Source organism: Giraffa tippelskirchi, chromosome 2, assembly GCF_054371585.1.
Source record: "Giraffa tippelskirchi isolate mGirTip1 chromosome 2, T2T-mGirTip1v1.2.pri, whole genome shotgun sequence".
In the NCBI taxonomy this organism is placed as follows: domain Eukaryota; kingdom Metazoa; phylum Chordata; class Mammalia; order Artiodactyla; family Giraffidae; genus Giraffa; species Giraffa tippelskirchi.
This window is the reverse complement of record NC_137276.1, coordinates 79,064,727-79,091,493: the sequence shown is the minus strand read 5'-3', so window position 1 is coordinate 79,091,493 and position 26,767 is coordinate 79,064,727. Positions and strand designations below refer to the sequence as shown.

General features: G+C 37.4%; 1 protein-coding gene across 1 annotated transcript in view; it reads left to right on the top strand.

Moving 5' to 3' along the window:
* Positions 1-26,767, top strand: part of LOC145538005 (uncharacterized) — a 40,216-nt gene that overhangs the window by 5,288 nt on the left and 8,161 nt on the right. Inside the window, 2 exon segments of the mRNA XM_081569206.1 lie at positions 16,769-16,913; positions 17,573-17,678. Of these exon segments, the coding sequence (XP_081425332.1) occupies positions 16,769-16,913; positions 17,573-17,678 (251 nt within the window).

Genomic DNA, 26,767 nt, shown 5'->3' with positions numbered 1-26,767 from the left:
AGTGATATAAGATCAGGGTCCAGTTTTATTCGTTTGCAGGTTGATATCCAGTTTCCTCAACACCAGTTACTAAAGAGATTATCCTTTTCACATTGTGTGTTAATTGGCACCCACTCAAAAATCAATTAACTGTGTTAAGTGTGGTGTGGGTTTATGTTTAGGCTCTCTTTTCCACTTTACTGCAACTATTTTTATCACACCTGAGTCTCCCTTTCACTGTAATTAGTATTCACTTAATGTAACTGAATTGGTTCTTAATTCATCCATTCAGCAACCATTTGTGAATATTTATTATGTGTCCTAGAATGAGATATATATAGTTTTTATAAGTAGAAATTCTTAGAATTATGTAAGGTGTTTAGTTTTTATATGATTACAAATCTTATGATAGACACTTGTATCCCTATCAAGGGGGGCTTCCCAGTAGCTCAAATGGTAATGAATCTGCCTGTAATGCAGGAGACCTGGGTTCGATCCCTGAGTCGGGAAGACCCCCTGGAGAAGGGCATGGCAACCCACTCCAGTATTCTTGCCTGGAGAATTCCATGGACAGAGGGGCCTGGCGAGCTACAGTCCATGAAGTCACAAAGAGTCAGACATAACAGAGTGACTAACACTTTGACTATGATAGAGATATAAATAAAATCCTGTTTTGTTTTCCTTAGGATTGTTTTTTCTAGTCAAAAATTAAGAAGTGGACCTTTTAAGCTTAAGATTACTGTTTTTTATGTTGGGTGATTTAATCTATTTTATTGTTGTTTGGTTTTAGGCCCTCTGTCCCACAATGTATTTACTTGCTGTGCTTTCTTGTTAGTTGTTCATACATATTTTACTGATTTATTTTATTTTGCTTTGTTTTTTTGACACTGAGTCATCTTACAATGCAATATTCTATTTTAACATAGGATCCCTAAGTGATACTGTGTTTCTCCACCTTACCTTACTTCTCCACCTTACCAACTTACCTTACTTTACTTCTCAATCAGCATACTCTCCCTCTTCAGATATTTAAGCAGTCTCAGCCTTGGTACTCATGATATGTAGCTATATCAACAGATACACGGAGAAGGTGATGGCACCCCACTCCAGTACCCTAGCCTGGAAAATCCCGTGGATGGAGGAGCCTGGTAGGCTACAGTCCATGGGGTTGCGAAAAGTCAGACACGACTGAGCGACTTCACTTTCACTTTTCACTTTCATGCATTGGAGAAGGAAATGGCAACCCACTCCAGTATTCTTGCCTGGAGAATCCCAGGGACCTGGGAGCCTGGTGGGCTGCCGTCTATGGGGTCACACAGAGTCAGACACGACTGAAGCGACTTGGCAGCAGCAGCAACAGATACAAAGATTTTTATCAACATATTCTCTCTTAGCAACTTAAGAAAATATCACATTTTCAAACCTTTCCTTTCAGAAGCTATAAATTACCTTGTTGCTAACCCCTGTAGCTACTGGCTGTCAACTTACTGGCAGATATTTACTGCTGATTTTATAAACTCATTCACTGTTTCATATATTCCACTTTCCCCTTTTTTGAATTCTGATTTTTAAATTTTGTTTTGTGCTGTATCATGATACAATAAAGTGTGTAAGATGCATTCAATATAAGTGTATACAGCCTTTTTTTAAAGACACATATATAAATCCTAGTAACTACCAACTAGGTCAACATACTTAATATTTCCACCACCCCTTAAGGTTCCTTCATGACTTTTCCAGTCTTTAAGAACAACTTTCCTTACCCTTTGTGGCGCTTATCTATCATTATTTATTAATTTTGCCTGTTATTGAAACATAGATGTATAGAATTTGTGTGTACATTTTTATATGAGAGTTTTTTCATTCAGTATACGTTAGATTCACCCATGTTGCTGCATGTACCAGTAGCTTATTTCTTGTATTGCTGCATAGTATTCCACTACATGAAAAGACTACAATTTACTTATCCATTCTCCTTTTTTTTTTCTTTTCTTGTCACTTTTATTCAACATATTATTGGAAGTCTTAGTCACAGCAATTAGAGAAGATGAAAAGAAATCCAAATTGGAAAGGAAAAAAGAAAACTTTCATAATTTGCATATGTCATTATACCATATATAAAAAACCATATGGGCTTCCCAAGTGGTGCTCATGGTAAAGAATCTGCCTGCCAATGTAGGAGACATAAGAGAGGGAGTTCAATCCCTGGGTCCAGAAGATCCCCTGGAGGAAGAAATGGCAACCCACTCCAGTATTCTTGCCTGGAGAATCCCATGGACAGAGGAGCCTGACAAGCTACAGTCCATGGGGTTGCAAAGAGACCCACACAATTTAAGCAACTTAGCACACAGCACACAAAAAATCCTATAGATGCCACCAAAAAATAGAATAAATGAATACATTAAAGCTGCAGAATACAAATTAACACATAAAATCTGTAGTGTTTCTATACACAAAAAATGATCTCCCAGAGAAATTAAGAAAACAACCCCATTTATAATTGCATCAAAAAATAAAATATCTAGGAATAAATTAATGTATCCATTTATCAAAACTCATCACATAATACATTAAGATTTGTGTATTTTGATCTTTTACCTAAAATGTAAAAGAAATTGTAAAAGAAGTTTAAAAACACTGACTAGATATATTTCAGTTCAGTTCAGTTGCTTAGTCATGTCCGACTCCTTGAGACCCCATGGACTGCAGTATGCCAGACTTCCCTGTCCGTCACCAATTCCCAGAGCTTGCCCAAACTGATGTCCATCGAGTTAGTAATGCCATCCAACCATCTCATCCTCTGTCATCCCTTTCTCCTCCTGCCTTCATCAGGGTCTTTTCCAGTGAGTCAGTTCTTTGCATCAGGTGGCCAAAGTATTGGAGCTTCAGCTTGAGCATCAGTCTTTCCAGTGAATAGTCAGGACTTTAGGATAGACTGGTTGGATCTCCTTGCAGTCCGAGGGACTCCCAAGAGTCTTCTTCAACACCTCAGTTCAAAAGCACCAATTCTTTGGTGCTCACCCTTCTTTATGGTCCAGCTGTCACATCCATACATGATTACTGGAAAAACCATAGCTTTGACTAGACAGACCTTTGTTGGCAAACTAATGTCTCTGCTTTTTTTTTTTTTGTCTTTTTTTTTCTTTTTTAATTAAGGATAATTGCTTTACAGAATTTTGTGGTTTTCTGTCATACATCAACAAGAATCAGCCATAGGTGCACCCATGTGGCCTCCCTCCCAGACCTCCCTCTCATCTCCCTCCCCAGCCCATCCTTCAGCCTGTCGCAGAGCCCCTGTTTGAGTTCCCCGAGTCACACAGCAAATTCCCATTGGCTGGCTATTTTACATATGGTATTGTAAATTTCTATGTTACTTTCTCCATACATCTCCCCTTCTCCCTCCTCCTCCCACTGTGTCCATAGGTCTGTTCTCTATGTCTGTTTCTCCATTGCTGCCCTGAAAATCATCAGTGCCATCTCTTCAGATTCCATATATATGTGTGAGCATACAATATTTATATTTCTCTTTATGAGTTACTTCAGTCTGTATAATAGGCTCTAGTTTCGTCCACCTCATTAGAACAGATTCAAATGTGTTCCTTTTCATGACTGAGTAGTATTCCATTGTGTATATGTACCACAACTTCTTTATCTATTCATCTGTTGATGGACATCTAGGTTGCTTCCATGTTCTAGCTATTGTAAATAGTGCTGCAGTGAACATTGGGGTACATGTGTCTTTTTCAGTTTTGCTTTCCTCAGGGAGTATGGCTAGGAGTGGGATTGCTGGGTCATATGTGGTTTTATTCCTAGCTTTTTAAGGAATCTCCATACTGTCTTCCATAGTGGCTGTGTCAGTTTACATTCCCACCAGCACTGCAAGAGTGTTCCCTTTTTTCCACACCCTCTCCGGCATATATTGTTTGTATTTTTCATGATGGCCATTCTGACTGGTGTGAGGTGGTATCTCATTGTAGTTGTGATTTGCATTTCTCTAATAATGAGTGATGTTGAGCATCTTTTAATGTGCTTGTTAGCCATCTGTATGTCTTCTTTGGAGAAATGTCTCTTCAGGTCCGTTTCCCAATCTGATTGGGTTTGCTTTTCTGGTATTGAGTTGTATGAGCTGCTTGTATGTTTTGGAGATTAATTTTCATCAGTTTTTTCATTTGCTATTATTTTCTCCCATTTTGAGGGTTGTCTTTTCACCTTGCTTGTGGTTTCCTTTGGTGTGCAAAAGCTTTTACATTTAATTAGGTCCTACTTGTTTATTTCTGTTTTTATTTCCATTACTTTAGGAGATGGGTCATAGAAGATCTTGCTTTGATTTATGTCATCGATTTTTTTGCCTATGTTCTCCTCTAAGAGTTTAACAGTTTCTGGTCTTACATTTAGATCTGTAATCCATTTTGAGTTTATCTTTGTGTATGGCATTAGGTAGTGATCTAATTTCATTCTTCTGCGCATAGCTGTCCAGTTTTCCCAGCACCATTTATTGAAGAGACTGTCTTTGCCCCATCTTGTATTTTTGCCTCCTTTGTCAAAAATAAGGTACCCATAGGTACGTGGGTTTATCTCTGGGTTCTCTATCTTGTTCCATTGGTCTATATTTCTGGTTTTGTGCTAGTACCATACTGTCTTGATGACTGTAGCTTTGTAGTATAGTCTGAAGTCAGGAAGCTTGATTCCTCCAGCTCCATTCTTCTTTCTCAAGACTGCTTTGGCTATTCAGGGTCTTTCGTGTCTCCATATGAATTGTGAAATTTTTTCTTCTACTTCTGTGAAAAATGCCATTGGTAATTTGACAGGGATTACATTGAATCTGTAGATTGCATTTGGTAGTATAGTCATTTTCATAATATTGATTCTTCCTACCCCGGAACATGGAATATCTCTCCATCTGTTTATGTCGTCTTTGATTTCTTTCATCAGTGTCTTATAGTTTTCCGTATACAGGTCTTTTGACTCCTTAGGTAGGTTTATTCCTAGATATTTAATTCTTTTTGTTGCAGTGGTGAGTGGCATTTGTTCCTTAATTGCTCTTTCTGATTTTTCATTGTTAGTGTATAGGAGTGCAGGTGATTTCTGTTTATTTTCCTTGTATCCTGCAACTTTGCTGAATTCACTGATTAGCCCTAGTAATTTTCTGATAGTTTCTTTTGGGTTTCCTATGTATAGTATCATGTCATCTGCAAGCAGTGAGAGTTTTACTTCTTGTTTTCTGATCTGGATTCCTTTTATTTCTTTTTCTTCTCTAATTGCTGTAGCTAGGACTACCAAAACTATGTTGAATAACAGTGGTGAGACTGGACATGCTTGTCTTATTCCTGATCTTAGAGGGAATGCTTTTAGTTTCTTACCATTGAGAATAATGTTTGCTATGGGCTTTTCATATATGGACTTTATTATGTTGAGTTAGGTTCCTTCTGTGCCCATTTTTTGAAGTCTTTTTATCATAAATGGATGCTGAATTTTGTCGAAGGCTTTTCCTGCAATCTATTGAGATGATCATATGGTTTTTATCTTTCAATTTGTTGATATGGTATATCACGTTGATTAATTTGCATATATAGAAGAATCCTTGCATCTCTGAAATAAACCTGACTTGATCATGGTGTGTGAGCTTTTTAATGTGTTGTTGGATTCTGTTTGCTAGAATTTTGTTGAAGATTTTTGCATCTATGTTCATCAGTGATCAGTCAGTTCAGTTCAGTCACTCAGTCGTGTCCGACTCCTTGCGACCCCATGAATTGCAGCACGCCAGGCCTCTCTGTCCATCACCAACTCTCGGAGTTTACCCAAACCCATGTCCATCGAGTCAGTGATGCCATCCAACCATCTCATCCTCTGTCGTCCCCTTCTCCTCCTGCCCCCAATCCTTCCCAGCATTAGGGTCTTTTCCAGTGAGTCAACTCTTCGCATGAGGTGGCCCAAGTATTGGAGTTTTAGCTTCAACATCAGTCCTTCCAATGAACACCCAGGACTGATCTCCTTTAGGATGGACTGGTTGAATCTCCTTGCAGTCCAAGGGACTCTCAAGAGTCTTCTCCAACACCACAGTTCAAAAGCATCAATTCTTCGGTGCTCTGCTTTCTTCATCGTCCAACTCTCACATCCATACATGACCACTGGAAAAACCATAGCCTTGAGTAGACGGACCTTTGTTGGCAAAGTAATGTCTGTGCTTTTAAATATGCTCTCTAGGTTGGTCATAACCTTCCTTCCAAGGAGTAAGTATCTTTTAATTTCATGGCTGCAATCACCATCAGCAGTGATTTTGGAGCCCAAAAAAATAAAGTCTGACACTGTTTCTACTGTTTCCCCATCTATTTCCCAGGAAGTGATGGGACCAGATGCCATGATCTTAGTTTTCTGAATGTTGAGCTTTAAGCCAACTTTTTCACTCTCCTCTTTCAATTTCATCAAGAGGCTCTTTAATTCTTCTTCACTTTCTGCCATAAGGGTGGTGTCATCTGCATATCTGAGGTGATTGATATTTCTCCCAGCAATCTTGATTCCAGCTTGTGTTTCTTCCAGCCTAGTGTTTCTCATGATGTATTCTGCATATAAGTTAAACCAGCAGGGTGACAATATACAGCCTTGATGTACTCCTTTTCCTATTTGGAACCAGTCTGTTGTTCCATGTCTAGTTCTAACTGTTGCTTCCTGACCTGCATACAGGTTTCTCAAGAGACAGATCAGATGGTCTGTTATTCCCATCTCTTTCAGAATTTTCCACAGTTTATTGTGATCCACACAGTCAAAGGCTTTGGCATAGTCAATAAAACAGAAATAGATGTTTTTCTGGAACTCTCTTGCTTTCTCGATGATCCAGCGGATGTTGGCAATTTGATCACTGGTTCCTCTGCCTTTTCTAAAACCAGCTTGAACATCTGAAAGTTCATGGTTCATGTATTGTTGAAGCCTGGCTTGGAGAATTTTGAGCATTACTTTACTAGAGTGTGAGATGAGTGCAATTGTGCAGTAGTTTGAGCATTCTTTGGCATTGCCTTTCTTTGGGATTGGCATGAAAACTGACCTTTTCCAGTCCCGTGGCCACTGCTGAGTTTTCCAGATTTGCTGGCATATCGAATGCAGCACTTTCACAGCATCATCTTTGAGGATTTGCAATAGCTCAACTGGAATTCCATCACCTCCACTAGCTTTGTTCATAGTGATGCTTTCTAAGGTCCACTTGACTTCACATTCCAGGATGTGTGGCTCTAGGTGAGTGATCACACCATCATGATTATCTGGGTCGTGAAGATCTTTTTTGTACAGTTCTTCTGTGTATTCTTGCCACCTCTTCTTAATATCTTCTGCTTCTGTTAGGTCCATACTGGCCTGTAATTTTCTTTTTTCATGCTGTCTTGCCTGGTTTTGGTAGGAGGGTGATTGTGGACTCATGGAATGAGTTTGGAAGTGTTCCTTCCTCTGCAATTTTTTGAAAGAGTTTCAGAAAAATAGGCATTAGCTCTTCTCTAAATGTTTGATAGAATTCCTCTGTGAAGCCATCGGGTCCTGGGCTTTTGTTTTTTGGGAGATTTTTGATCACTGTTTTGATTTCAGTGCTTGTAATTAGGTTGTTCATAATTTCTATTTCTTCCTGGTTCAGTCTTGGAAGGCTGATCTTTTCTAAGTATCTGGTCATTTCCTCTAGGTTGTCTGTTTTATTAGCATATAGTTGCTCATAATATTCTCTTATGATCCTTTGTATTTCTGGGTTGTCTGTTGTAACCTCTCCTTTTTCAGTTATAATTCTGTTGATTTTATTTTTTTCCCTTTTATTCCTGATGAGTCTGGCTAAGGGTTTGTCAATTTTGTTTATCGTCTCAGAGAATTAGCTTTTAATTTTATTAATCTTTGGTATTGTTTCCTTCATTTCTTTTTCATTTATTTCTGCTCTGATTTTTACAGTCTCCTTCCTTCTGATGACTTTGGGGGGTTTTGGTTCTTCTTTTTCCAGCTGCTTTAGATGTTGAGTTAGACTGTCTATTTGATGCTTTTCTTGTTTCTTGAGGTATGATTGTATCAGTGTAAACTTCTCTCTTCGAACTGCTTTTGCTGAATCCCATAGGTTTTGGGTCATCGTGTTTTCATTGTCATTTGTTTCTAGGAATCTTTTGATTACCTTTCTTATTTCTTCAGTAACCTCTTTGTTATTTAGTAATGTATTGTTTAATCTCCATGAGTTTGTGTTTTTTGCTGTTTTTTTCCTGTAGTTAGTATCTAGTCTCATAGCATTGTGGTCAGAGAAAATACTTGATACAATTTCAATTTTCTTAAATTTACTGAGGCTTGATCATGGCCCAGGATGTGGTCTATTATGGAGAATGTTCTATGTGCACTTGAGAAGAAAGTGTATTCTTCCTCATTTGGATGGAAAGCTCTGAAGATACCAATTAGGTCCATTTGGTCTATTGTTTCATTTAAGCTTTGTGTTTCCTTATTGATTTCTCTGTTTTCATGATCTGTCCATTGGTGAAAGTGGGGTGTTAAAGCCTCCTACTATTATTGTGTTGCTGTTGATTTCTCCTGTTATGACTGTTAGCGTTTGCTTATGTATTGAGGTGCTCCTATGTTGGGTGCATAGACATTTACAATTGTTACATCTTCTTCTTGGATTGATCCCTTGATCATTATGTAGTGTCCTTCTGAAAGGTTGTTGATCTGTGAAAGATGCTGGGATTCTTGGCCTCCGAAGGAGAGGAAATCAATTCGAGGCCAGTGACGAGGCTTGATTGCTCAGAGCTTTTGTGTAATAAAGTTTCATTAAAGTACAAAAGAGATAGACAAAGCTTCTGACACAGACATCAGAAGAATGCAGAAAGAGTGCCCCTTTGCTAGTTTTTTAGCAAGCTGTTTCATGTCTGTTAGAAAGCTATTAATTAGATAAGAGAGACGCCTCAAGGCTAAGGGAGTTTCATCAGGCTCCTTTCCCACAGTATGCTTTTTCGAGATAGGATAGAATGAGGTATGTCATCCCACAGCCATAAAACAATTGATATGAATACCGGTTTGTTGAGCTATTATCAGCCCAGGGTTTGAGAAAAGATAAAAAGTTAGTCTGTTAGTCGTAGGTGGAACCATTTTGAAGAAAGGCAAATTCCAAAGCAAATATATAGTTTCATTAACATAAACTTAAGAAAAACATTTCCATAAGAAAAACTCATTGGTTAGCTCAAGTTTTGAGAAAAGTTCAGGTGGAACCGGCTGTCATTATGGCAACACAGAATTTTAAGAGAAACCTTTGAATTTTGTATAGAGAAGAAAAAATTCTGACACTCGTAGTTTGTTTCTTCCTGCTGCTTAAGGGAGAGATAAAAATGTCTGACACTTGCAGCCTATTTCCTCCATTTGGAGACCCCTGGCCTTCCTGCCTGTTACCCTCTCAATTCTTTGTCTCTTACAATATTCTTTATTTTAAAGTCTATTTTGTCTGAAATAAGGATTGCCACTCCAGCTTTCTTTTGTTTTCCATTCACATGGAATATCTTTTTCCATCCTTTCACTTTCAGTCTGTATGTGTCTCTAGGTCTGAAGTGGGTCTCCTGTAGGCGGCATATATATGGGTCTTGTTTTTTTATCTGTTCAGTCAATCTGTGTCTTTTGGTTGGTGCATTTAATCTGTTTACATTTAAGGTAATTATTGATACATACCTTCCTATTGGCATTTTCTTGATTGTATTGGGTTTGTTTTTGTAGGTCATTCCTTTCTCTTATGTTTACTGCCTATGTAGGTCCCTTTAGCATTTGTTGGCAAGGCTGGTTTGTTGGTGCTGAATTCTCTTAACTTCTGCTTTTCCATAAAGAGTTTGATTTCTCCATCAATTTTGAATGAGGTCTTTGCTGGGTATAGTAATCTTGGTTGTAGGTTTTCTCTTTCAGTACTTTAAATATATCTTGCCATTCCCTTCTGACCTGTAGAGTTTCTGCTGAAAGATGTGCTGTTAATCGGACGGGTTTTCCCTTGTATGTCACTTGTTGCTTTTCCCTTGCTGCTTTTAATATTCTTTCTTTGTGCTTAATCTCTGTTAGCTTGATTAATATGTGTCTCGATGTGTTTCTCCTTGGATTTAACCTGTAAGGGACTCTCTGGGCTTCTTGGACTTGATTGACTATTTCCTTTCCCATGTTGGGGACATTTTCAACTATAATTTCTTCAAGAATTTTCTCAGTGCCTTTCTTTTTCTCTTCTTCCTCTGGGACCCCTATAACTCGAATGTTGGTGTAGTTAATATTGTCCCAAAGGTCTCTGAGGCTATCCTCAATTCTTTTCATTCCTTTCCCTTTATTCTGCTCTTCAGAAGTTTTTTCCACCATTTTATCTTCCAGCTTACTTATCTGTTCCTCTGCCTCAGTTATTCTGCTATTAGTTCCTTCTAGAGTACTTTTAATTTCAGTAATTGTGTTATTCATCTCTGTTTGCTTATTCTTTATTTCTTCTATGTCCTTGGTGATTCTATTAACTGTTGAATGCTTCTTGCATTTTCTCCATTATATTTTCAAGTCCTTGGAGCATCTTTACTATCATTATTCTGAATTCTCTTTCAGGGAGATTACTTATTTGCTCTTTGTTTATTTGGTCTTATGAGTTTCTACCTTGCTCTTTCATTTGTGCTGTGTTTCTCTGTCTTTTCATCTTTTTTTTTTTCCTTCTAACTTGCTCCACTTGAGGTCTCCTTTTCCGAGGCTTTAGGATTGTATTACTTCTTTCTTTTGATTTTTGCCCTCAGAGGGAAATGTTGGTTGGGTGGTTTGTGTCAATTTCTTGTTAGGGATGATTTGTGCCTGTGTTCTAGTAGGAGGAAATCAAGCAGGCAATTACAGAAATACTGGGACATATACACACACACTTCCACACATACAGTTATAACCGAAGTGTTCTAAAGAAGAGTACAGGAGATTGACTTGGTGAGCAAGGGAAACCAGAGGTGATATCATCCAATTGAAAGCAGAGTTAGCTAGTGCTCAATCTGGAAATCTGAGCATGAGCACAGGGGAATATAGCATAGAGAGCTCAACAATGTAACTTACTTCGTGAAAGAAGAGAGAGGGAAGGAAAAAAGGGAGAATAAGAAAAAAAGAGAGAAAAAATAGAAGAAAGGGAAAAGAGAAAAGAAGGAGGTGGAAATGAGATTTAAAAAAGAGAGAAAAGAAAAATAGAAAAGAAAGATGAATAGACATATGTGGAAAAGATTTATATATATTCAGGAATAGTTATAGCTGGTATAGAACTATAGGAAAAACAGTGGAATATATAAAAAACAAAATCCAAAACACTTATCAATAAAAAAAAAAAGTGAAAGAGGAGAAAAAGAAAAAAAAGATCTTAAAATGAATTTTTTTCTTTCTTTTTTTTGACAAACACAAAGAGGAAAGCTCCAAACCACCCAACCAATATTTATCTTTTGGAGGTAGAAATATGTAGGGGGAATAAACTGTGTGATTTATAAGAAAAAAAGAAAAAAATCTTTAAATGAATTTTTTTCTGTAACAAGGAAAACTCCACAGCACCGCAAAAGGCTAATGTGAAGGTAGAAATATGATGGGGAATAAACACTGTGGTTTATAAAAAGGAAGAATCTTAAAATGATTTTTTTCATTTCTATAACAAGAAAAAGAGAGGAAAACTCCACAGCACTGCTAAAGGCTAGTATGATGGTGGAGATACGTTGGGAGAATAAACAGTGTGATTTATAAGAGAAAAAGAAAAAAGAAACATTTTAAAAAGGTTCTCAAGGTTGTAGTTCTTGGTTATGGAGTCTGGCCCTCTGGATGGGGTTGGGTTAGTGTCCTGTGATGTTTTCCTGGTTGGGGAAGCTTGTGCTTATGTTACAATTGATGGAGCTGGATCTCATCTCTCTGAAGTGTCCAGTAGTAGGTTTTGGAGTGTCTGTGGGTTCAGTATGCCTTTGGGCAGTCGTTCTAGCTTTCATGGTGTTAGGTGCGTGTATTTCTGCAGCTGCTTCAAAGTGACCCTCTCAGCATATATGCAGTGTCACCAGCCCCTTACCTGTCCCTGAGATCATGAAATGGTGCTTCTGTTCCCCTGTCCTGCCCTGCGTTGCTGGTTAAGCTTGCTAGGTAGGTGCTTGTGTGGATCTTTTCTTGTGCCTTCTACATCACGGTGACTTGTGTGGGCTTCCCTCCGGCCCCTGAGCTTACCATCTGTGTCACGGGGCTTGTGTGCACTTGTTTTGGCTCCCCAGGCCTGCCCTTTGCTTCCTTGTGTGCACTTGTCTCAGTTCCCGTGGGTGTACCCTGCGTTGCGGGGTTTTATGTGCACTTGTTTCATCTCACCCCCTTGCCCTCTCTGTCACGAGTGTTATGTGTCCTTTCAGCTGTGACAGGAGGGTTGTGTACACTTGCCGAAGTTTGTATTCCTCCCATCTATCGGTGCCCTGGTCCCACTCTGCGCCAGCTGTGTTTGTCTGCCACGTCACACTAGGCCATGTGGGCCCGCCCTCTGCTTCAAGGGCTGTGTGCACTGGCTGAGTTTGTCCATCTCATCATACTCAGCTATGTGAGCCAGCCCTCTGTGCTGCAAGGGCTGTGTGCTGGCTGGGCTTGTATGCCGCACCACCCTCGGTTCCCCAAGCTTGCTGTCTGTTTGGGGCCACAGTCAATGAGCTGTTAACAGGCTGAGAAGAGCAGTTTTCTCTGTTTACTGCCTTCTAAGTCCCTGCTTTGCCTAGTTTTCCCAAACTTTGAAGCTTGCCCTTGGGCCCCCCTATGAGGGATGTTTCCCTGTGCACCGGGACTTTGCTGTTTCAGGGCTCCCTCCCTCCCTAGGGGCATAAGCTCCTGCCCAGAAGTTCTCTGTCTTTTCCTTTAAAAAAAAAAAAATTATTGTTATTTATTTGACTGCTCGAGGGATATTTTAATTGCAGCATGTGGGATCTAGTTCCTGGACCAGGGATTGGAACCCGGGCCCCCTGCATTGGGAGCACAGCATCTTAGTCACTGGGCCACGAGGGAGGTCCCGGTCTTTTCCCTTTTTATGTCTCCATCCTTTCTTCTACCTCATTTCAGGGAGCTTAGCCTGTCCCTCTGTGAGACTGGGCTCTTCTGCTGTCACCTAGAGGATGCTTTGTAGGAGTTGTTCCACATCTTGATGAGTTTTTGATGTATTTGTGGGGAGGCTGGTGATGTCCCCATCTTACTCCTCTGCCATCTTCCCCATTCTCCTTTTGATAGGCATTTTTCTTTTTGCATCTAGTAGCTTTTAAGTTATATAGTTTCATATTTTTTTAGTTTTTACTCTAGATACTACAATTTTCATTTGTGATATTGTTATTATAATAAATATGTATGTTGATTCTCCTACAGGGTTTCTTAACTTAGCTCCTAAAACTAATAGTATCTTAAGTGATACAAGCTATAGGGAAATCTGTTGTTATAATATTTTCTTCCTAGTTCCTAAAATAGCTCCAGAATAATTAAGATGGTGTTGTTTGTTTCAAACATACCTGAGTTTATGTTTATGAAATGACTTTTGAAATGTCTCTAAGAATGAGGTACTGAGTACCAGGAGAACCAACCATATGATTAGAGGGTTGGAATTCTCAGCCCCACCTCCCAACCTCTGAGGAGGAGTGAGTGGCTGGAGGCTGAATTAGCCACCGTTGACCACTGATTTGATCAGTCTTGCATATGTAATGTAATCTCCATATAAAAATCTGTGAACTTACGGGATTCAGAGAGCTTCTAGGTTGTTGAACATGTGGAGGTATTATTGGGAAGGTAGTGAACTCTGAGAGAGCATGAAAGTTTTGTACCCTTTTACCCATCCTTGCTTTGTGTATCTCTTGCATCTGGATGTTTCTGAGTTGTATCCTTTTATATTAACCCATTAATCTAGTAAGTAAATTATTTTTCTGTGTTTTGTGAGCCACTCTGTCAGATTGTTGAACTGAACAAAGAGGGTGTGGGAGCCTTGATTTTTATCCAGTGGTTAGATACACTGGGTTTGCAGTTGGTTTCTGAAGTAGGAATGGTGTCACATGGAACTGAGCCTGGAACCTGATGCTGTAGTGTCAGAATTGAGTTAATTGCTTGGGATGGGAAAAGCTCCCACTAATTTGGTGATCTAAGTAGAGTAAAACAGAGGAGTTGAACTTTTCCTTTACAAAATTCTTACTTTCATTTACCTTAAGTTAGTGCTTTACCTCTTCAACAGACAGTACCAGAATCTTTAAGCAGTTTAACTTTAATTATCCTGTTACTAGTGTTTTGATGTATTTTACTTTCAGTGTTTTTCATAGATTCCAAAAGACATTATTTGTTACTTTAAATTCCATTTTCAGTTTTCTTTATTTCTTCCTGAAGTTTTGTGTTTCCATCAGATATCATTTTCCTTACTGTAGTATTTCTTGACTTGTGTGTATTACTGATAATTTTTTCAACCTTTATGTGGAAAATATATTCATTTTAGAAGAATATTATTTCTGGATTTAGAATTTTCTGGTGACATTTTTCCTAGCTCTTTTAAAATGACATTCCATTTTTATTTTCTTATTTGCAAGTTGCCCATTCAAATTTTTATCCAGTGTCTTCTCACTTTCATAGTTTCTATTGAGAGATTTGCTGTCAGGTTTGTTACCAAGATGGCCTGCATTTTTGTCCTCTTTAATTAAAAAAAAGTCTTTCTGTATTAGAGATAGGACTTCTTTGTCAGATATATGTGTTCCAAATGTCACTTTCCACTTTGTGTTCTACTTTTATTTTCTTTCTGTCTTTTGGTAAGGGTAGGATCTTAATATTGTAGAATTATTAATGTGATTTGCATCCTATTTAAGAAGTCTTTGCTTATTCTTAGTGTCATGAAGTTATTTTTTATGGTATTTGCTAATATTCTTATTGTTTTACTTTTCAAATTTAGATCTGTATACTGTCTAAAATGGATTTATGTTTACAGTTAAGATAGCAGTAAATGCTCACTATAATTAAACACACTATTTATTGAAATGATTGTCCTGTTTCCCTTGTCAAAAATCTAGTGACATACATAGATTTTGGACTCTTCCATTCTATTGATGCATTTGAAAATTCTTGTTTCTGTATCACAATATTTTAATTATGATACATTGATAATATATTCTACTTGATGTATGGTACTCCTTATGGCTTAATTTTTCTTTAAGATTGTTTTGTGTATTTTTACCCTTTGCATTTTCACATATTTTAGAATTAGCTTGTCTGGAATTTTTTTTGCAATTGCTGTGAATTTTTATATCAGCATGGAGAGAATTGATATTTTTATAATACTGAGCCTGTCTATCCAGGAATTTCTTACATCCTTCTATTTATTTGGTCTTCTTATTTTCCTTCATATATTTTTTGTAAAGACTTATATTTTTCATACCTGCTGTTTGTTGTACCTTTAAAAATTTTAATATTCTGTGTTATGTTGAACTTGCATCTAATCTCTAAACCTTTTGAGATTCCTTGTGGCTCAGATGGTAAAGAATCTGCCTGCAATTCAGGAGACACAGGAGACCTGGGTTCAGTCCCTGGGTTGGGAAGATCCCCTGGAGAAGGGAAAGGCTACCCACTCCAGTATTCTGGTCTGGAGAATTCCATGGACTGTACAGTCCATGGGGTTGCAAAGTGTTGCACACAACTTGAGAGGCTTGCACTTCACTATTTGCATCTAAGTTTCAAGTTTATGTAAGTGGGTTGTTTTGTCCTTTTGCTTTCCATTTCCTTTTTAAAAACAGAATTGGTCTGAAATAAAAACTTAGTCATGTATTTTCAGTACACTGTTGAATCTCTCCTTTGGCAGCTCTGTCTCTGCAACAATGATGCCTAAAGTAGAGACATGCACTCGTGTTGTGTTAGGTGCTCAGTCGTATCTAACTCTTTGCGATCCCGTGAACTGTAGCCTGCCAGGCTTCTCTGCTGGAGTAGGTTGACATGCCCTTCTTCTTCTTTTTTTTTTTTTCCACTCTGGATGACATCAAAAACAATTTAGTTGACTATCTTCTCCTGTGTCATCTGCTGCACATCCTAATTATTGTCTCTGAATGGAAGAATTAGAACCTAAGATATGTATTGTAGTGAAATAGCATACTAGATTTTACCTACATTCTTAAGTATAAATAAGAATAAAGTTTGTAATAAATTTCTTGTTAGTTTATTTCTGTGGTTGTAGACAAACTTGTGTAGTGTTCAAAAGTATTCTTTAAGGTGGAAAGTGATCACATACTTTGGAGTCTGCTGGTCTAAAGTTACTCTATAGTGCATTCCTTGAGTACCTCTGTGGGCTTTTTTCTTATCTCAACTCCTGTGCTGTCTGCCTTGTTACTCATTTGCTGAGGATGTTAGAGGGCCCTAGCCTTTGCTTGTGCAGTGGCCCTATATTCATGAAGAACATGGTGTTACTCTTTATTCAATAGCTGTTCTTCCTCAGTGAAGCTGAAAACAGAAGTAGTTTTGCTTCTTATTTACATTAATCTATTGAGTGTGTACTTTAACCACAGTACTTGTAACATATTACTGCATGTTTTCTTACCAGATTATATGCTTCTGGAATATAGGATGGTTTTTGCTAATCTTAATAGTTCCAAGAACTAGAATAGTTCTAGATCCATTGTGGAAACTTGAGAATTAATAATTAATGCAAATTGGCTTACAGAATATTTCTACTATGATTTCTCTTGTTCTCCCAGAGTATAAAGCAAAAGGAACATTTTGCAAACCAGTTTGATAATCTGTAAATAATAATCATGGTAGGGATTTGCTTCCATACATCTTTTCCATCTCATCTTAATTCTGAATATTTCAGATTGAACAAAAATTCCAGGGATCAGTATCCTTTAAGGATGTGACTGTGGGCTTTACCCAGGAGGAGTGGCAGCACCTGGACTCAACTCAAAGGTCCTTGTATAGAGATGTAATGCTGGAGAACTACAGGAACCTTGTCTCAGTGGGTAAGGTTGGTTTATTATGTAATTCTAAATGGCATTTAAAAATTCTTTTAAACCCCAATCCTCAAGTAGGGTTAGATTGAATTATTAGATCCTCATGGTGGGATTAATGCATTTATAAAAACAGGAGAAGAAAAGGGATCTTTTGGTGTTTTCCACCTTGTGAGGACACAGCAAAAGGGTAGCTATCTGCAAACCAGGAAGAGAGGCTGCACCAGATTCTGACCATGCTGGCACCTTGATCTCCGAGTTCCCAGCTTCCAGACTGTGAGAAGTAAATTTCTGTTTTTAAAGCCACCTGGTCTATGGTATTCTGTTACAACAGCCCAAATGGACTAAAGCATAAAGTAATAATACATGCATGTGTGTATTAAATCAGACCCTCTTTGTAGGGCTCATTTTGGCCACAAAGTTGTAACAAAAAAATTCTTTTAATTAAGAAGCTTATGGACATCAGGTGAAGTTTAATGATATTTAAGATTGGAATTTAAGACTCAATGTTTTTAGGACGCTTTGGGGCACCAGGAAGATACTTGTGTTTGCTTCTCCAGTGAAATGTTCAATGGCACCTTCGTTGAGCAGCTCTAGAAGCTTTCTCCTGTTTCAGAGGCCCTGAAATCTAAGCCACCCAGTCCACATCATAAATTATTTCACTTTGACAGGGTATTGTATTACCAAACCAGAGGTGATCTTCAGGCTGGAGCAAGGAGAAGAGCCATGGATATTGGAGGAAGAATTCCCAAGCCGAAGCTTCTCAGGTGAGTTAATGTGTATTGAACAAGTGAACATCAGGGAATTTATTATCTTCCTCTGATTAGTCTAGAGGTTGACAACTTTGAAATTTTTTTTTTTAAGAATACCACTTTAGAGGTCCTAATACTTAGAAGTGACTTAAAATACTATTTTTTGAATGAAGTCTCCAGATACCACTCTTATTAAAAATGTTCTTTTTTTGATTCACCTTTTGAATATTTATCATTCTTATATTTGCCAATAATCCAATTTTCGCCCAACTCATTTTATTGTTGTTTTCCTTGGTTACTCTGTGATTCTCAAAGCAGTTTCAGTTACTCAGCTTACACTCTCCATTGCTCTGTATTCATGCTGCTGTTAGCTATTCTTTCATACACTCATTTTTTTGACTCAAATAATTTTTGAGTACCTGCTGTACTCGTAAGAGCTGAGAGTATAGTAATGGAAAAATAATGCATCTTAATGAGTTATAGAAATAGCATTTTTAATGCCACGGGTACCTGAAAAGATAGCATCACTAATCATCAGGGAAATGCAAATCAAAAGCACAGTGAGATATCACATCACACCAGTTGGAATGGCTGGCAGCAAGAAGATAAGAGATAATAACATGTTGGCGAGGATGTGGAGAAAAGGGAACACTTGTACACCGTTGGTTAAGATGTAAATTGGTTTAACCACTATGGAAAACAGTATGGAGGTTCCGCTAAAAAGTTAGAACTAGAACATATTATCCTCCAGCACATTGAACATGTCATCCACGTCCTGGACTCGGTTGTTTCAGATGAGAAGTCAAGTGTTAATCTTATTGGAGTTCCTTGTATGCTAATAGTTGTGTTTCTCTTGTTGCTTTTAAAGTTTTGTCTTTGTTTCTTAAATATTTTTGCTATGATGCATCTCTGTGTTTATCCCACTTGGAGTTCATCTTGTTGAATTTGCAGATTAATGTTTTTCTTTACATTTGCCAAATTTTTGCCATCATTTCATTGAATACTTTTTTTGCTCCTTGGTCTTTTTCCTTTCCTTCTGGTACTTCCATTGTGAATGTTAATGCAGTTAGTGGTGTCCTTCACTTATTTGAGGCTTTATTCTTTATTTTTTCTCTCTCTGTTCCTTAGATTGCATTTTGTTGGTTGAGCTATCTTCACTTTCACTAATTCTTCTTCCTGTAAGCATCAATCTACTATTGAATCCTTCCAGTGAATTTCGGTTGCAGTTATTATAATTTTAAAATCTAGAATTTTTATTTGTCTCTTTATTCTAACTCTGTATGTGATGATCTGCCTTCATACTAATATTTACTTCCTTAAGCTTGGTAGTTTTTGAACATATTTATAATAGCTGCTGTAAGGTCTGCTAAGTCCCATATCTGGATCCTCTCACAAACAGTTTCTGTTGTTTGCTGTTTCCCCAGTATAGGTGGAAATTTCCTGTTTCTTTGTATGTCTTATAATTTAAAAACAAATAAATACTTTAGATAATATTTTGTACCTACCAGTAATGAAATTGAATCAGTATTTTTTTTTTAAATCTTAAAAAGCAAAAGTCCAGGACCAGATGACTTCACAGGTGAATACTGCAAACTGTTTAAGAGAGGAGTTAACATTTACCCTTCTCAAACTGTTGCAAAACATTATAGAGATATGTTTATTTCATTTGGTGCAGAATGCTTTTGACAAAATTCTACATCCATTTACAGTAAAACTCTCAGCAGAGTGTGTATAGAGGGTCATAGATGATAAAGCAACAGCTAACATCATTATTCAGTGGTAAAAAGCTAAAAGCATTTCCTCTAAGATCAGGAACAAGACAGGGATGCTCACTCTCTCACCACTTTTATTCAACATAGTATTGGAAGTCCTAGTCATAGCAGTCAGACAAAAGAAAAGAAATACAAAGACTGTAAATTGGAAAGGAAGAAGTAAAACTATCATTGTTTGCAGATGACATAATACTATACATAGAAAATTCTAAAGGTGCTGCCAAAAAGTTATTAGAGCTCGTCAAGGAATTTGGTAAAGTTGCAGGATACAAAATTAATAAAAATTTGTTGCATTTCTATACACTAACAACAGGCTATCAAAAAGAGAAATTAAGGAAGCAATTTCGGTGGCCGGTGGTCACCGCCGCCACCACCTCCTCCCACCCTGTTCTCTTTCTGGTCAGGTCAGGCCCAACTGGCACCACGCACGCCTGGCAGAGACTGAGGGAGAGAGAAAGAGGAGGGGTGGAGGAGGAAAAGGATTCAGGGAGTAGGAGCTGGGGAGCCCTCCTGTGCCACAGGTGTTAATAGCTGTAAATATTCATCTGAGCACTGCCTTCACTGTATCATGAAATTTCCAGATACTTGGTGAAGATAGGAAAGCTTATCAAAGAGACCATAGGACTATTGTACTGTGTTTGCTGTTTATTCTGAAGCTCAGATGAGGCAGATCTCAGCTGATCTCTGTTTCTTGATTGTTTACTTCCTACTGGCCAAGAAAGACTTTTATTTGGAGAATTCTGTTGTACAGAGCCTGACATCATCTGTGAGCCATAACAGCAGCATGAATTTTCAAGTGTCAGATTTGTGGATCAATAAAGTTTTCCTGAAAGAGATCAAGCCCTGAGCCTTTAGAGTGGGAGCACTGACTCCCAAGACCCTAGACTACCAGAGAACTAACCCTAGGGAGTATCAAATAGTAAGAACTCACAGAACGGAAACCACTTGAATACAAGACCCAGCATCAGCCAACCACCAGTAGCACCCTGTGCAAGACGCCTCATCTAAACAACAAACAAAACAAAAATACAAACCCAATCATCAGCAGACAGGATTACCACCTCACTCAGCCTTGCCCATCAGAGGAAAAACAAACAAACAAACAAAAAATCAGCACAAATCTCACCCTAGCTTACACAAACCTCTGGACCAACCTTAGGAGGGCAGAAACCAAAAGGAAGAAAGAATTCAACCTTGAAGCCTGGGAAAGGAAGACCTCAAACACAATAAGTTAAAAAAAATATAATGAAAAGGTAGAGAAATACTATACAAATGAAGGAACAAACTAAAAACACAGAGGTCCAAATAAATGAAGAAGAAATAGGCAAACTACCTGAAAAAGAATTCAGAATAATGATAGTAAAGACGATTGAAAACCTTGAAAACAAAATGGAGAAATTACAAGAATTAATTAACAAAGACCTAGAATAATTAAAGAATAAACGTACAGAGACAAACAGCACAATTACTGAAATTGAAAGTACCCTAGAAGGAATTAATAGCAGACTGTCTGAAGCGGAAGAATGAATCAGTGAGCTGTAAGATGAAATAGTGGAAATAACTTCTGAAGAGCAGGGTAAAGTAAAAAAGAATGAAAAGAGCTGAGGACAGTCACAGAGACCTTTGGGACCATATCAAATGCACCAACATTTGAATTATAGGGGTCCCAGAAGAAGAGAAGAAGAAAGGGTATGAGAAATTTTTTGAAGAGATTATAGTTGAAAATTTCCCCAACATGGAAAAGGATAGTCAATCAAGTTACAAGACGCACAAAGAGTCCCAAACAGGATAAACCCAAGGAGAAACACGCCAAGACACAGTAATCAAACTAACAAAGACTAAACACAAAGACTATTAAAAGCAGCAAGGGAAAAGCAACAGGTAACATATGCTTGACAGCTGATCTTTCAGCAGAAACTCTCCAGGCCAAAAGGGAATGGCAGGATATATTTAAAGTACTGAAAGGGAAAAAATCTACAACCAAGATTACTGTACCCAGCAAAGACCTCATTCAAAATTGATGGAGGAATAAAAAGGTTTTCAGACAAGCAAAAAAGAATTCAGTACCACCAAACCAGCTTTACAACAAATGTTAAAGGACTTACTTACATAGTCAAGAAATACACCAGAAGAAAAAAGATCTACAAAATGAACCCCAAACAATTAGAAAATGGCAACAGGAACATATATATCAATAATTACTTTAAATGTAAATGGATTAAATGCTCCAACCAAAAGACATAGATGGGCTGAATGGATACAAAAACAAGACCCATATATATGCTGTCTACAAGAAACCCACTTCAGACCTCAAGACACATATACACCGAAGGTGAGAGGATGGAAAAATATATTCCATGCAAATGGGAAGCAAAAGAAAGGTGGAGTAGCAATCCTCATATCAGACAAAATAAACCTCAAAATAAAGAAGATTACAAGAGATAAGGAAGGACACTACAAAATGACCAAGGGATCATCCAAGAGGAAGACATAACAATTGTAAATATCTATGCACCCAACATAGGAGCACCTCAATACATAAGAAAACACTAACAGACATAAAAGGAGAAATTGACAGTAACACGATAATAGTAGGAGACTTTAACACCCGACTCACACCAAAACATAAAATTAATAAAGAAACACAAATCTCTAATGATACATTAGATGAGATGGATCTCATTGATATCTTCGGGACATTACATCCAAATGCAGAAGAATACACCTTCTCAAGTGCACATGGAACATTCTCCAGGATAGACCACATCTTGGGTCATGAATCAAACCTCAGTAAATTTAAGAAAATTGAAATTGTATCAAGCATCTTCTCTGACCACAACACTATGAGACTAGGTATAAATTACAAGAAAAAAACTGTAAGAAACACAAACACATGGAGATTAAACAACATGTTTCTAAAATAACAGTTTACTGAAGAAATCAAAAGGGAAATCAAAAGATTTCTAGAAACAAATGACAATGAAAGCACAACAACTCAAAACCTTTGGGATGCAGCAAAAGCAGGTCTAAGAGGGAAGTTTCTAGCAATACAATCCTACCTCAAGAAACAAGAAAAACATCAAATAGATAACCTAACATTATACCTAACGCAACTGGAAAAAGAAAAAGAAGAAAACCCCAAAATTAGTAGAAGGAAAGTAATCATAAAGATCCAAGCAGAAATAAATGAAAAAAGCAGTAATAAAGATTAATAAAACTAAAGGCTGGTTCTTTGAGAAGTTAAACAAAATTGACAAACCCTTAGCCAGACTCATTAAGGAAAAAAGAGAAGAATCAAATCAACAAAATTAGAAATGAAAAAGAGGTTACAACAGACGATGCAGAAATTCAAAGGATTATAAGAGACTATTATGAACAATTATATGGCAATAAAATGGATAACCTGGAAGAAATGGATAGATTCTTAGGAAGGTTCAATCTTCCAAGACTGAACCAGGAAGAAATAGAAATTATGAACAACCCAATTGCAAGCACTGAAATGGAAGCTGTTCTCAAAAATCTCCCAAAAAACAAAAGCCCAGTACCAAATGGTGGCTTCACAGGAGAATTCTATCAAACATTTAAAGAAGAGCTAATGCCTATCCTTCTAAAACTCATTCAAAAAATTGCAGAGGAAGGAACACTTCCAAACTCATTCTAAGAGGCCACCATCACCCTGATTCCAAAACCAGACAAACACAACACAAAAAAGAAAACTACAGGCCAGTATCACTGATGAACATAGATGTAAAAATCCTCAACAAAATTTTAGCAAACAAAATTCAGCAACACATTAGAAGCTCATATACCATGATCAAGTTGGGTTTATTCCAGGGATGCAAGGATTCTTCAATATACAGAAGTCAATCAATGTAATACACCATACGAACAGATTGAAAGATAAAAACCATATGATTATCTCAATATATGCAGAAAAGGCTTTTGACAAAATTCAGCACCTATTTATGATTAAAACTCTTCAAAAAATGGGCATAGAAGGAACCTACCTCAACATAGTAAACGCCATATATGTGATAGTGAAAGTGAAACTGAAAGTCTCTCAGTCATGTCTGACTCTTTGCAACCCCATGGACTATACAGTCCATGGAATTCTCCAGTCCAGAATACTGGAGTGGGTAGCCTTTCCCTTCTCCAGGGGATCTTCCCAACCCAGGGATCAAACCCAGGTCTCCCGCATTGCAGGCAGATTCTTTACCAGCTGAGCCACAAGGGCAGCCCGTATATATGATAAGTCTACAGCCAACATTATTCTCAATGGTGAAGAACTGAAAGTATTCCCCCTAAGATCAGGAACAACACAAGGGTGTCCACTTTCACCACTGTTATTCAACATAGTTCTGGAAATCCTAGTTAAAGCAATCAGAGAAGAAAAAGAAATAAAAGGAATCCAGATCAGAAAAGAAGAAGTAAAGCCCTCACTGTTTGCAGATAACATGATACTGTACATAGAAAACTCTAAAGATAGTATCAGAAAATTACTAGAACTAATCAGTGAATTTAGCAAAGTTGCAGGATACAAAATCAATACACAGAAATCACTTGCATTTCTATATACTAAAAGTGAAAAATCAGAAAGAGCTATTAAGAAATCAGTTCGTTCACCATTGCAACTGCTGCTGCTAAGTCGCTTCAGTCGTGTCTGACTCTGTGCGACCCCATAGACAGCAGCCCACCAGGCTCCACCGTCCCTGGGATTCTCCAGGCAAGAATACTGGCGTGGGTTGCCATTTCCTTCTCCAGTGCATGAAAGGGAAAAGTGAAAAGTGAAGTCGCTCAGTCGTGTCCAACTCTTACCGACCCCATGGACTGCAGCCTACCAGGCTTCTCCTTCCGTGGGATTTTCCAGGCAAGAGTACTGGAGTGGGGTGCCATTGCCTTCTCTGACCATTGCAACAAAAAGAATTAAATATCTAGGAATAAACTTACCTAAAGAGATGAAAGAAATGTGCATGCAAAAAAAATTATAAGACACTAATGAAAGAAATCAAAGATGACATAAACAGATGGAGAGATATTCCATGTTCCTGGGTAGGAAGAATCAATATTGTGAAAATGACTATACTACCAAATGCAATCTACAGATTTAATGCAATCCATATCAGATTACCAATGACATTTTTCACAGAACTAGAATAAAAAATTTCACAATTCATATGGAAACACAAAAGACCCTGAATAGCCAAAGCAGTCTTGAGAAAGAAGAATGGAGCTGGAGGAATCAAGCTTCCTGACTTCAGACTATACTACAAAGCTACAGTCATCAAGACAGTATGGTACTAGCACAAAAACAGAAATATTGACCAATGAAACAAGATAGAAAGCCCAGAAATAAACCCATGCACCTACGGGTACCTGATTTTTGAAAAAGGAGGCAAGAATATACAATGGGGCAAAGACAGTCTCTTCAATAGTGCTGGGAAAACTGGACAGCTACATGTAAAAGAATTTTACACCGTACACAAAGATAAATTAAAAATGGATTACAGGCCTAAATGTAAGACCAGAAACTATAAAACTCTTAGAGGAAAACATAGGCAGAACACTCGATGACATAAATCACAGCAAGATCCTCTATGACCTACCTCCTAGAGTAATGGAAATAAAAACAAAAGTTTTTTTTATTAAAAAAAAAAAAAGTAAATAAGTGGGACCTGATTAAACTTAAAAGCTTTTGCACAGCAAAGGAAACTATAAGCAAGGTGAAAAGACAGCCCTCAAGAATGGGAGAAAATAATAGCAAATGAAACAACTGACAAAGAATTAATTTCCAAAATATACCAGCAGCTCATACAACTAAGTCAATACCAGAAAAACAAATAACCCAATCAAAAAGTGGAGAAAAGACCTAAACAGACATTTCTCCAAAGAAGAGATACAGATGGCTAACAAATGCATGAAAAATGCTCAACATCACACATTATTAGAGAAATGCAAATCAAAACTACAATCACCTCACACTGGTTAAAATGGCCCTCATCAAAAAATCGACAAAGAATAAATGTTGGAGAGGGTGTGGAGAAAAGGGAACCCTCTTGCACTGTTGGTGGGAATGTAAATTGATACAGCTACTATGGAAGACCATTTGGAGATTCCTTAAAGAACTAGGAATAAAACCACCATATGACCCAGCAATCCCAATCCTAGGCATATACCCTGAGGAAACCAAAATTGAAAGAGACACATGTATCCCATTGTTCATTGCAGCATTATTTACAATAGCTAGAACATGGAAACAACCTAGATGTCCATTGGCAGATGAATGGATAAAGAAGTTGTGGTATATATACACAATAGAATATTACTCTGCCATAAAAAGGAACATATTTGAGTCAGTTCTAATGAGGTGGATGAACCTAAAACCTACTATACAGAGTGAAGTGAAAGAGAAAGATAAATACTGTATTCTAACACATATATATGGAATCTAGAAAAATGGTACTTAAGAATTTATTTACAGGGCAACAGTGGAGAAACAGACAGAGAATAGACTTATGGACATGGGGAGAGGGGAGGATCGGGTGAAATGTATGGAAAGAGTAACATGGAAACTTATGTTAAAAAAAAAAAATAAAAGAAAAGCTTGTATGATAATTTCAACAGATATAGGAAAAACATTTAACAAAATTCAGCTTTCATTTCAGATTAAGGCTCTCAAATGAAAATAAGACAAAAGGCCTTTTATTGAAAACCAGATAATGTTGTGCTTAATATTTTAAAACTGAATAATTTCCTAAACAATATCAGGAACAAGACAAGTAGTCCACTTATACTCAATAACATAATGTAATCTGGCTAGTACAATCAGAAAGAAAAAGAAAAGGAGGCAGTAGTGGAAAAAGAAGTAGAACTGTCTATTCACAAAAAGATAATTATGTAGAATCATAAAAAAATGGCTAGAACTTTTAAGTGCATGTAGGTTGCAAGAGAAAAGTCAGCATACAAAGATCAGTTTTATTTGCAATAGCATGAAAAATATTTTTTTGCTGCCCTATCTAGCAAAGATGTTAAAGACCTCACTGAACATTATAGACCATTGCAGAGAGCAATTTAATACCTAAATAAATGGAGAGAGATAGTCTCATGTCTTGACATATATACTTTTATACATGGTCATTATCCAAGTGCTCAATATTGTTAACGTTTTTCTCATTAAAAAGATCTGTAGATTCAGAACAACTCCAATTTTAAGTCCCAAGAGGCTTTCTTAGAGTAATTGACTAGCTGAAAGTTTCTAAATGGTTGCCCTCTGTGTATTTATCTTATCATCTAGTTGTTACATACATCATATTGACTGGCATTCATACGCAACTCTCCTCTTTTG